Genomic DNA, 13,093 nt, shown 5'->3' on the forward strand with positions numbered 1-13,093 from the left:
TGGGGAGCCGCTACGGTTGAAGGCGGTACAGCCTGACAGGATGCTCTCGATTGTGCACCTGTAAAAGTTTGTCAGGGTTTTGGGTGACAAGCCAAATCTCTTCAGCCTCCTGAGGTTGAAGAGGCATTGTTGCGACTTCTTCACCACACCATCTGTGTGGGTTGACCATTTAAGTTTGTCAGTGACGTGTATGCCGAGGAATGTAAAACTTTCCACCTTCTCCACTGCTGTCTCTTCGATGTGGATAAGGGAGTGCTCCGATATAGGTTATATATGAGTCTGCTAAGATCCACATCCTATCTGACTTACCTACTGTGACACAATCATATATGTCATGTACTGTATAGAAAGGGCATCTAACCTTTAAGTTTCATGTAAGTGTAATGTGAGTCAAGAATGTGAGGCATGAATCAGGGTCAGCAATATACCATGAATGGCACCTTCTATTTAGCAGTGTGTGTGTGTGTGTGTGTGTGTGTGTGTGTGTGTGTGTGTGTGTGTGTGTGTGTGTGTGTGTGTGTGTGTGTGTGTGTGTGGGTGTGTGTGTGTGTGTGAGAGAGAGTATGCTTGTATGCTCCAATGGCTGTATTGCCTGGCTGTGTACAGTAAATATATGAGCAGGCATCTCAGAGCCTCCATTATCAGGTTATGAAACGTGGTTGATCAGGGTCCTCCAATTGTTTCCTCTCTGATGGAGCCGAGTTACCAGCAGTAGTAGCAGCAGCAGTAGGGTCTGTGTGGGCTTTTGATTCCCCAGCCCCCATGCATCTCTGGGGGCTGTGTGACGGTGGTGATGGCCCCGGTCACAATGAAAAGAGAGGCATGGAAGATGGATCAAAACAACCGTTGGGGGTGATGGAAATTATGCAATAGGGCTCAACCCTTCTCTGTGTTTCCAAATTGACTGCCATGCATGCTCCTACGCTGTTATCTCCCCTGCGGTAATGAATGCCAGGCGCTGGTTATGTTCTGTTACAGTGTGTGGCATAATTCCTGACTCACTAGGCCATTCACAGCCATGACACTTGTGAATCCCCATTGAAATGAAAACCATTTGACTAACATCCCAGTTGTTTACTGGCTAAAAGACCCTAGCGGTCTTTGAATCCGTTTTCCGTCCTGTGGAGTGGATTGGACCGGATTCTATCTGCCTGGCTGGCTGTCTGTATCTCAGGCTTTGTCTAAGCTGCCCTGGGTTATTTTGAGAAGTGGACAAAGAGGAATGGGATGGTTGACATACCAAAGGAGACAGACTGGCCACCTAACCCCACTGCATGGAGGGAACGATAGGCTGCTGGGGCACAGCATGTTCCCACACAACCTTTTCTCTCTCCTCACACGTTTACATGTTAATCGTGCTTAAACACGGTACATAGAAGCCACTTACAATATATTTGCACATAGGGACCTGATTGTCCCATATAGTAGGCCTTTTAAAATATAAACGCAACATGCAACAATTTCAGAGATTGTTACAGTTCTTATAAGGAAATCAGTCAATTGAAATAAATTCATTTGGCCCTAATCTATGGTTTTCACATGACTGGGCAGGGGCACAGCCATGGGTGGGCCTGGGAGGGCATAGGACCAAGCACTTGGGATCCAGGCCCACCCACTGGGGGAATCAGGCCGAGCCAATCAGAATTAGTTTATCCAGACAAAAGGGCTTTATTACAGAAATACTCCTCAGGTTCGTCAGCTGTCTGGGTGGCTGGTCTCAGACGATCCTGCAGGTGAGGCCGGTTGGATGTACTGCCAAATTTTCAAAAATGCGGTGGAGGCAGCTTATGGTAGAAAAAAGAACATAAAATTCTCTGGCAACAGCTCAGGTGGACAAAAAGTTCAGACATCTGTCGTATTGTGTTGTGTGACAAAACTGCACATTTTAGAGTGGCCTTTTATTATCCCCAGCACAAGGTGCACCTGTGTAATGGTCATGCTGTTTAATAGCTTCTTGACATGTCACACATGTCAGGTGGATGGATTATACTGGCAATGAAGAAATGCTCACTAACAGGAATGTGAGCAAATTTGTGTACAACATTTGAGAGAATACTATTTTTTTGCTTATGGAAAATTTCAGGGATCTTTTATTTCAGCTCGTGAAACATGGGACCAACACTTTATATGTTGCATTTATATTTTTGTCCAGTGTAGATTGTCAAAGTGTGACACTGCTATCAAAATAAGTGTGACTGTCAAAGAAGGACAAGTTTACTTCAGATTAGTGTAGGTATTAAAATAAAGAATTGTTGGCCACTTACCAGCCAGTCTTGTGCCGATTACTCTGCTAATTGCCTCTAGCTGATTCTATACCTCAACTTGCTGTCACAGTAAGATAAAGCTGAAGATGAAGACTTTATTTTTTTTTAAATCTTCTTTTTAGACAAAACGTATAAGTGAATAGTTTTTGATTCTGCAAATCAATGTAAAATATGAAACCTTTGTTCCTCAATGACTGTGCAGTTTTAATCTTTTACCAGGCCCAAGGTTTGCCTTCCTCTGTGGTTCACAAATAGGTGTAATTTGATAGTCTCAAAGGGTATTATCTCCCCTCCATAAGAAAATAAACCATTCTCTCACGTACAGCAAAGTGAACACCCCCATACCTACAGTCAAAGGAATCTCCCTTGTCTAAATTCTGATAATAACCCTACACTTGTGGAAAACGTGTGTCACTGGTTAATGTCCTACGGTGGTGTTGATTGTTGTTGAACTCTTTCCATGAGTATATATTACTTTACTGTTACTCACCATTCAGACATACTGTATGTGGGTCTTCCATGTGTGAGTCATAGTGACAAATCAAGTGTTGCTCTAATAAACAGGAACCTATTCTAGACATTGACTCAACTCTTGAGTGTGAAGAGAATGCTTCACACACGCTGTCTGAGACTGTTTTCCACTTGGCCCAGTGGCGCTAAACCGTGGTGTGTGTGTGAGGTTAAACACCGCGGAGGTTAAACACCGCGGAGGTTAAACACCGCAGAGGTTAAACACCGCAGAGGTTAAACACCGCAGAGGTTAAACTTAAACACCGCAGAGGTTAAACACCGCAGAGGTTAAACACCGCAGAGGTTAAACACCGCAGAGGTTAAACACCGAGGTTAAACACCGCAGAGATTAAACACCGCAGAGGTTAAACACCGCAGAGGTTAAACACCGCAGAGGTTAAACACCGCAGAGGTTAAACACAGTGTACCCACTTTGCTTTAGCCCAACAGTTCGCCAACCCATTGAAAGTATAAGGAGCGTTTCTTTCTTTCACCCCGACTGGAGATCAGATTTCACCCATGCATTTATTTACCACGACATCACTAGCTCTAAAAGTACACAAAGTGCAGTTTAAGAAGTAATATTGTTGGGTAATGATTGTCAATCATTTTATTAGAAGTACTCATTGGCCTATCATATCTCTCTTCTTTGATATGTATCTTTAAATCAAGCAGGTGCATGCTGCCTGTAAGCACCATGATGAGCACTGTCTAAAATGTATTCATTTATGATATTTATTTTATTTATTTTATTTCACCTTTATTTACCTTCACAACTGCGACCTGGCCAAGATGAAGCAAAGCAGTGTGACACAAACAACAACACAGATTCACACATGGAATAACCAAGCAAACAACAAACAACAACACAGATTCACACATGGAATAACCAAGCGTACAGTCAATAACACAATAGAAAAAAAGAAAATCTATATACAGTGTGTGCAAATGGCGTGAGGGGGTAAGGCAATAAATAGGCCATAGTAGCAAGTAATTACAATTTAGCTAAAGGAACACTGGAGTGATAGATGTGCAGATGATGATGTGCAAGTAGAAATACTGGTGTGCAAAAGAGCAGAAAAGTTAATAAAAACAATATGGGGATGAGGTAGGTAGATTGAATGGGCTATTTACAGATGGGCTATGTACAGCTGCAGCGATCGGGTTAGCTGATCGGATAGCTTATGTTTAAAGTTAGTGAGGGAAAGGTAAGTCTCCAGCTTCAGGGATTTTTGCAATTCGTTCCAGTCATTGGCAGCAGAGAACTGGAAGGAAAGGCGGCCAAAGGAGGTGTTGACTTTGGGGATGACCAGTGAAATATACCTGCTGGAGCGCGTGCTACGGGTGGGTGTTGTTATCGTGACCAGTGAGCTGAGATAAGGCGGAGCTTTACCTAGCAAAGACTTATAGATGACCTGTGTGAGGTGTGGAAACACTTTGTTGCTTTTATGAATTTTGTCTTGCTGCTTTTTGTTTTATGCTGCTCTGTCTGTATGCTACGTCTTGCTTGTCCTATGTTGCTCTGTCTGTATGCTATGTCTTGCTTGTTCTATGTTGCTATTGTCTATATTGTAATTGTTTTTAATAACCTGCCCAGGGACTGCGGTTGAAAATTAGCCGGTTGGCTAAAACCGGCACTTTTACTGAAATGTTGATTAATGTGCACTGTCCCTGTAAAAATAAAAATAAACTCAAACTCAACTCAACCTGGAGCCAGTGGGTCTGGCAACGAATATGTAGCGAGGGCCAGCCGATTAGAGCATACAGGTCGCAGTGGTGGACGGAATATGGGGCTTTGGTGACAAAAATGGATTGCACTGCGATAGACTGCATCCAGTTTGCTGAGTAGCATTTTGGAGGCTATTTTGTAAATGACATCGCCGAAGTCGAGGATCGGTAGGATAGTCAGTTTTACTAGGGTATGTTGTTGCGGAATAGGAAGCCGACTCTACATTTAATTTTGGATTGGATTGGAATAGATTGTATTTCGGTATAGATTGTATTGTTATTCCACTTTCTCAAAGAATGGCTGTACTCACACTCTATGAGAGCAAGGTTGAAACAGATAGGACCAGGATTTTCTCAGACTGGCTTCCTGTGTGAGACAGGGAAGAGAAGTACATTACAGTATTTCTGGCCTGGAGGAATTATACGGTAGGAGGAAATTTGCTCTGTTCCATCTCAAGCGTCAGCAACAGAGCTACAGTCAGGCCGCACTGAAAATATCATAAATCTAACAGGTTGTACAGTAAATGCTTTGATCATGTGACCACAACAACCTTGGTTAGGCATAGGCTAAGTATGAAAATATGCTAAGTTGGTGTATGTGGTGGGCTCTGTATTTCTGGTTTCTGTAGAGAGGTGTTCAATATGCTGTATCCATGACAGTGAAACATGGGAGATGTGTTTGCTTTAAGTGTTGTAAGGACCATACAGGCCTACATTTTCCTCTTCCAGCTGTCATGTACAGTATTTCCTAAGGCAGAAATCAGAGTAGTTTGTCATCTAACCACTAGATGGCAGTAGCTACTCATATCTTCCCTTCACAGCTACACTAACATTGCATAGCTTGTGTAAAATAAGCTCCTGGATCCCTACATACTGATCTTGATGAGAAGGAAAAAAAACTGTCAGGGGAGGTTCTCTTCTGCACTGTTCAACCAATCCAGCACATTTTGAGAAGGAGTCAGGACGGAGTGTCGCCTTTTAACGTCCAAAAGCTGAAGTCGCGCCACAGGGTATTTTTCTATTTCCCCTGAAAACCGATCTGGTTGTTGGGGACTCAGCAGAGGTTACAGCTACACATACACATTCCCGACCACTTTGAGAGTCAGTGAAACTGATATTTAGTTTTGTTTTTATCAACAGACTGCTTTAGTATTGTTTTGCCCTCCAAACATATAGGCAGATGATTAACACTATGTTTTTACCACAGGAGGTTGGTGGCACCTCAATTGGGGAGAAAGGGCTTATGGTAATGGCTGGAGTGGAATAGTTGGAATGGTATCAAATACATGGAAATCATGTGTTTGATGCCATTCGCTCCGTTCCAGCCATTATTATGAGGCATCCTCCCCTCAGCAGCCTCCCCTCAGCAGCCTCCCCTCAGCAGCCTCCCCTGGTTTTTACTCTATTGCTGAACACATGGTCATGTTTATGTCACTTAGAATACTGTGGCATTGATCTGAGAGGGAAGAGTTTCCAGTCCTTTACAAACCTCATGTTTGCTTTCATCCCTTACGGCTTAGCCTTATGGCTATACAACTGGTCAAAACTATGTCACAATCTATATTTGCCTTAGTATTTAGCAGTTCAGGTGCGTAGTTTGTGGAATAAGGGAGTAACCTTCATCAGGGAACCTCACTCCTAAGGTTGATTATGCTGATCTATGCTGGATGGCATTTGGTGTTGTTACTTTTTGTGCCTCAGGGACGGGGTTTTAACGAGGCTAAACACTTGACCCAGTGATACTCAAACATCATTCCCACTCTGCACTGGCCCTCTTACTCACCAAGTATTATGTTGTACCTTTTACAACCTTCATCAATCTGTTTTTGTCTCCTCTTGCAGAACCTATGAGAAAGGAAAGAATCAAGAGTAGGAGATGTTTGTTGACTCTTCCAGACCAAGCCTAACCGAGAAGAACAGGTGAAATAACCCCTATAGCTGACCACTGTGTGATTGCCTGTATTAGTAGTCACAGGCCAGTATTGACCGTTTCCCACTGTGAGACCTGACACTGTTTTCTTCCCGAAGCCATCATTACCATGGCAAACCACAGGAATGCCATTTACCCTAAAGCCTTTTTCACCCATCTTCTAAAATAATCCGTCCTCTCCTGCTTTTTTTTCTCCTCTCCTGTCGTCTCTTCCTCCTGCTTGCATGACTCTAATGGTACCCATTTTTACCATACACCGTAAAATGTCGGCACACACTTTTATAAGGTTCTGATTGTACAAAACCATAGACAACAATTGTTGGCTTATATTCCCTAGCCCTGCTTTTCACATAGCTGATGTTGAAATGTTGCTTTTTGTCTGATTGTACAGCTACAAAAGTGACTGCAGTCGTCAATGCTTGAAGACTAACCCTTTCCCTACTTTTAATGTCATTTCCAAATTCCAGTACAGTTTGAGAATACATGGTCAAGTCAATCAATCTGATTAAAAACACCCAATTGAAAAGAAGCGATACAACCCAAATGTTATACCATTTGATTTAATGCAGTTAGTTCTTTATTGTATCTAATTAAAAGTAGTCAGGAGTACCTAAAGGAAAACTGTCCCAAAGACAAAACAAATGGAGGGAAAACTGAGTTCTAAAACATTGTAGAATGTTCGATCGGTTCGCTCCCTGCATGTTGCGTGGGGGCAGCTGGTTTCCCCGGACAATGGCGCAGGTGAATCCTGGACTGTTTGTGGGGCAGTTCCGGATCGGCCTGTTTGCTCAGCTAACTTTTTCCCAGTGAAAACATTCTCGCCATGCAGGCCTGCTGGGATCCAGGAGCCCGGCGGACGGTGGCTGATCCCGGCATCCTGCATCCTGGATGCTCAGAGCAACTAAACCCCGTCCATGGAGACCCTCACCCAACAGGGGTTTGAGTGCTTTGACCCCCAGGCCTCACACACAATAAGGTTGGCATGACAACCACAGTAAAAAGGAAACAATCATTCTGCTAGATCTGAGATGGATACAGAAGTATATACAAGGCAACTCTTGTCTGTGAGTTATGATTATAGAGGATTTCTATTGAAATGTGCCTATGGATAAGAATGGTAAATTGCTTCAATCAATTTGCGTACTCATAAAAAAAATGTAATACGACAAAAAAATACCAAATATTCTTATTCTTTCACATTTCAACAGGTTCAGGTAAGATATCAACATAATATAAATTTTGTTAATGCCTGTGTCATAATGCATTCTTTTGCATTTAAATGATTTTTAAGTTAAATGTCGGAGTCAAGATTTAAATGTCAGCTCACATTCATTTGGCACCACTCAGACGCAAGGATGGAACCACCATTTTGTGTCTTTCCTGTCACTCACACCAGCCCCTCAGACTCCTGCGTAGGTGCCATTGTAGAAGAAAGGCTTGTCAGTCACACAATGACCTACAACCTCTGGGGTCCATCTCTGGACCTTCGGCTTCCCCTCTTTGTCTGGCCGGACAATGACGGTACTGCGGGATGAGAGAGAGGGGTCCTCATCGAAGAAGTTGAAGGGGCGCAGGAAGAAGCCCACAGAGTTGCCGGGCGTTGCCGTATTGGGGATGTCCTCCGAGTGGGGCACGTGCAGGAAGCCCACTGTCACCCAGGCAACCAGGTCCTACACAAAAGATATTGTCAAGTTGATTGATGAATTGATTAATTGGATTGATTATTGAGTTATACAATTATAATTTCATAACCTGTGTAAGTAAGGAATTATACACAGTAATGTCATCCAGGGTTGAGAAGCTGCTAGCATAAATCTGAGAATGAGTTGCGTTATTGTAGCAGCAGGTCTAACCTGGTTGGTGATGTCTTCATTGTTGCGGATGTAGTCCTCAAAGGAGACCACAGGCTCCCAGGGGTCGTTCTGAGTGTAGATACTACTGCTGGTGGGCTCACTGTCCTTGTGCCTGGTCACAGCCAATGGGTATCTACAGAGGAAAACTAATCCATTATCACGCTCACTAATACAGACCATATGTACTGCGCTTTAGATAAACTGAATCAGAACTTTCTGACAGTAGATGATTAGAGAGAGAGAGAGAGAGAGAGAGAGAGAGAGAGAGAGAGAGAGAGAGAGAGAGAGATAGAGAGAGAGAGAGAGAGAGAGAGAGAGAGAGAGAGAGAGAGAGAGAGAGAGAGAGAGAGAGGGGTCCAGATAGATAGATAAATAGATAGATAGATAGATCGATTGATAGTAGAGCATTGATATATCTCTTATAATAATGATCTGTGCACCCTTCATATACCACAGTATCCATTTCCCATATTCTCTGGATTATCATGGAATTGCTGTCTGTAGTTCATGGTACCTATACCTTTTATTCATTATTTTATGCTAGGGTTTAAAGGGATGGTATCCCTACTACCCCACCATATAATTAGATGGTGATTTAGATCTTTCCCATTCATTTTGGGTTGCATTCTACAGCGGGAACTACTCAACACGTGGAGTGGAATGAACTGAGGTTGACTTTAGACCTCTTCTGATGTATCAAAAGTAACATTTGATTAAATGAGCTTTTAGGGTTAACTATCCCTTAATTAAACTAGCTGTGTGTTTTGTTACCTGGACCAGCTGATGCCATTCTCCTCTCTCCAGCCACGGGGAAGCACACTGTTGGCGTGGGAGTTGTACTGGATGCGGTACCCCTTCTGGTGGCCCCACTTGTTCTTCTCATTGGGGTTGTAGAAGTGCACATAGCGGGGGAACTTTTTGCCAAATCGGAAGGCTGCGCTGCGTTCCGTTTGGTGTTGCGTCTTGACAAGCTTGGATTGGACGACAGAATGTTTGTGGCTCCACGGGTTGGTGAAGTTCACGTACTTGAGGTCCATCGACTCAAAGCTGTTCTCCCGACCTGGACCGTTTGACAAAAGCAATCATATACTGTACTGAACAAAAATATAAACACAACATGTAAAGTGTTGATCCCATGTTTATTGAACTGAAATAAAAGGTTCCCAAAAATGTCCATATGCACAAAGAGCTTACTTATCAAAAATGTGGTGCACTAATTTGTTTACATCCCTGTTAGTGAGCATTTCTCCTTTGCCAAGATAATCCATCCACTTAACATGTGTGACATATCAAGAAAGGGGGAGCTGCTGAGGAATATTTCTTTCTGTCTATAAAGCTATTTTGTGGGCGGAAACTAATTCTGATTAGCTGGGCCTGGCTCCCAAGTGGCTGGGCCTATGCCCTCCCTCATTAAAACCTCCCTTTATTGCCATTTGTTGATTTGAAATGCAGTTGACCTAAGCACTAATGTCAAGTTCTGAAGCAGATATTGCACAGACTAGACATTCCATTTCACGTGTGATTTATCAATTGTATTGCCCATGGTGCAGAAATGAGAGCTTATTTTGTGTTTCTTGTCAATGACTCACCAAAATGACTGACAATCTCATGTTATTGTTTTTGGCTGGGAGCATCACTCATAATGCAATATTTGACCAAAGTTCTAAAATACCTTTTAGAATCTACTTCCCTAGAAGTGTGACCACGCGACCAGATTATTAAAACAGAACTCACCGGCAATATCAAGGTCAACCTTGTAGTGGATGAGATGAGTGTGCAGGTTACCAAGTACGAAGTTATACACCTTAGAGCCATAGTGCAGTCCGTTAGGCGTAAAGAAGGTGGCGTGGATGTAGCCGGTGGCACTGACCCTGGACTCCATCACTCCGTTCTGGTAGAAGAGAAAATCCCAGATGTAGTCGTAGTTATAGACGGTGGAGGTGGTACGAAGCACCAGCACGTGGTTCTCCAGACCCCCGAAGAAGTTGTAGCTCCCCTGGAAGTTACTGTTGAAGTGCCTCCTCAGAGGCATCCCTGTGGTCATTTCAAACACACACAAGGCGTTCTTGTAGCGCATGGGCTTGTCCGTGTCGTAGTAATGGTGCAGGTCTAGAAAGGTTGCGATTTCGGGGCAGTCAATGCCAGGCGCCAGCTCGTAGTCCACAGTTCCCATGGCCCAGCCAGCATCTATGTATTTGGTCTGCATGGCGGCGGGGGTGTCACCCGAATAGAAGGCGATGGCTTCCTGGAGGCTGACCTCGTAGGCGATGCGCTCTCCATTGAAGCGCAGGTCAAAGATTTGGAGGCCGGCCGATGAGCGGACTCGGAAGGCGAAGGACCAGCCGGCGTATTCCACAAAGTTCCCATCCACGTGGTAGCGAGGGCCTTGGGGCTCTACCAGCTTGGGCCCATGAATGTCGGTGCGCGTGTTGCTGTGCCCACGGGGAATGTAAGTGGAGTACAAGTCTTCATCGTCATGGTCAGGAAGCTGGACCTTCTCCAGCGTTCCCTTCTCATATCGCTCTGCCAGTTCTTCCACGTTGTCAAAGTACTGGCCGTTGTACCACACCTTCTCCACCGTCCAGCGCTCGGGATCCAGATCTTTATGGTTCACCAGGACCTCAAAGCCCACAGGGTGGATGAAGTAGCCCTCTACGAACTTCTGCAGCATGATCCAGGTCCTCCTCTCACCCGACTCCAAACCACGGGGCGCAATGTCCGAAAATGTCAGGCAGCGGTTGGTGCAGTTGTGGAAGGAAAATCCGCCTGTGGTCTCAAACAGGACCTTGTGGACCTTGGCAGTAATCTTCTGCAAGATGTCAATGATGTGTGAGTACTCCGCCGCCGTGATGGGTCTCGACTCAAACCGAATGGGCCGGTCTCCCTTGAAAGTCTTCCCCGTGTATGAAGTAGGGAAGGGCAGTGGACTCACGATGAACTCAGTGATGTTGGGCTGGGCCTGGTTCCCGAACTGCACCACCACCCTGGCCTGGCGTGTGGGTTTGGCCTGGCCCCGGTCCAGTGTCCTCAGGGCCTCGTGCTTCCGAGGCAGGTGGAGCTCCATCAACAGGATGCTGTTCTTCTTCAGGTCCTTGCCCCGGGTCGCTGTCAGACCCAGCTCTGGCTTGCCTTGTAGGTAGTCCCGGACGTCACGCATCTCACGGGGGGTCAGGTCGGCGAACATGGAGGCTCCATGGTGAGCCCACTCCCGGCCACGAGAGGCTGCACACACGCCCAGAGCAACCAGCAGCACCAGCATACAGCAGCACCTGGCCATGTCTATGGAGACACAACAAGTAGAGAAGACGGCCAGGAATTAATCGAGAACGTGCTCTTATAGTCACCGACAACCCTGTTCTTCCTGTTGAAATGACCCTTGCACTTGAGTTATTGAGCTATGTATAATGCTTATCTAACAAAAGAGCTTGAGTAAACCCTACACTGATCTTATAGCGTGCTTCCTCCGTTTCCTCCAGTGCTGAAAAAAGAAACATACATACTAGCATCCAGATTGGGACACATTCCCCCCACCCCCCCAATCTCTTCTTCCCCACCCCGGTTCTCTCCACAGCTGGAAAAGCAAACCTCCTCCTTCTCATCCTTCCCCTCCTCCTCCTTTCTTTACCACTCTTTTTTTCCGCTCCCTCTGGTCTTCTAACAGTATGGATCAGCTTCCATGCACTGGGGATCTTCGTACAATGTTTCCTTTCCTCCCCTCTGCCCTGTCTCTGTTAATGTTGCATGTGTATCGACCCCTGTCAAGTCTGTTCTGTTCTCAGCAGCACACCAATGGGTCCTCACTTCAATCTGGGACTTATGTGTTACAGATTGCCTCTTTCAAACAGTTTGATTTTATAACATGCTTATGTAACCCTATTTATGTAATATTGTGATATGCTGCAATGAGGCAGAACACGAAAAGCATGCAAATCAGAGCACTGTAAGCAGTGCACGCCTTTGTAACAAAGAAACTGACCTACCTACAGTAGGCACTTCAAACGTTGAAGGGTACTCCTGCTTCCAGCCCTGAGTGAAACAATGTTGCTTTGTCCAGAACCAGAACAGACCAAGCAGTTGTATCCTTCCCTTTGCAGTTCAGATGGACGAGATGTATTATGAAAACAGGGCTCAATGAGCAGCTGCTTATATTTTGCCTTCAACTTGGCAGCGGCGGAACAGGATTGGTCACTGAGGGGTTGTAAAAGTGTTGAAATCTCAGGTCTACTGTATAGATGATTAATTCCACAGGGGGGCACGCCGAGTAACTGAGCAACAAGTGATTTTGAAATGATTTGATTAGTGTAGTACGCTGACAATTTACTTAGTGGTCCAAGTATTTATCCTGGCAGAGGATAGTGGTTCAGTACACATGAGTAATGTTCCCCTAACATGCAGGAGTCTGGAAAATGAATGTAACACTTTCACTGTATGCTCTTAATGCTCTTAAGGGATGATTTGACCCACAAATCAAATACAATCAAATCAAATTGTATTGTATTAGTCACATGCGCCGAATACAACAGGTGTAGACATTACAGTGAAATGCTTACTTATGTGACCCTAACCAACAATGCAGTTAAAAAGCATATACATAAAAAAGAAAAGTAACAGGTAATTGAAGAGCAGTAGTAAAATAACAATAGGGGGGGTATATGTACAGGGGGGGGTACCGGTACAGAGTCAATGTACAGGGGCACCGGTTAGTTGAGGTAACATGTACATGTAGGTAGGGTTATTAAAGTGACTATGCATAGATGATAACAACAGAGAGTAGCAGCAGTGTAAAAGAGGGGGAGAGGGGGGGCAAT

At 44.6% G+C, this 13,093-nt stretch overlaps 1 protein-coding gene across 3 annotated transcripts; it reads right to left on the reverse strand.

Moving 5' to 3' along the window:
* Positions 1 to 6,976: 6,976 nt before the first annotated feature.
* Positions 6,977 to 12,410, reverse strand: aoc1 (amine oxidase copper containing 1). Of its 3 annotated transcripts, none has more exons than XM_020494538.2 (5): positions 12,270 to 12,410; positions 10,020 to 11,564; positions 9,057 to 9,345; positions 8,286 to 8,418; positions 6,977 to 8,102 (listed from the first exon to the last, which is right to left on the reverse strand). In XM_020494538.2, exons 2-5 carry the CDS (start codon positions 11,560 to 11,562, stop codon positions 7,833 to 7,835), a joined length of 2,235 nt encoding a protein of 744 aa, XP_020350127.1. In that variant the 5' UTR covers positions 11,563 to 11,564; positions 12,270 to 12,410; the 3' UTR covers positions 6,977 to 7,832. The 3 variants fall into 3 exon arrangements, with proteins under 3 accessions (XP_020350127.1, XP_020350124.1, XP_020350125.1); XM_020494535.2 differs by having other exon boundaries at positions 12,266 to 12,410; XM_020494536.2 differs by lacking the exon at positions 12,270 to 12,410 and adding an exon at positions 11,911 to 12,105.
* Positions 12,411 to 13,093: the final 683 nt, after the last annotated feature.

This window comes from Oncorhynchus kisutch, linkage group LG11, assembly GCF_002021735.2.
Source record: "Oncorhynchus kisutch isolate 150728-3 linkage group LG11, Okis_V2, whole genome shotgun sequence".
In the NCBI taxonomy this organism is placed as follows: Eukaryota; Metazoa; Chordata; class Actinopteri; order Salmoniformes; family Salmonidae; genus Oncorhynchus; species Oncorhynchus kisutch.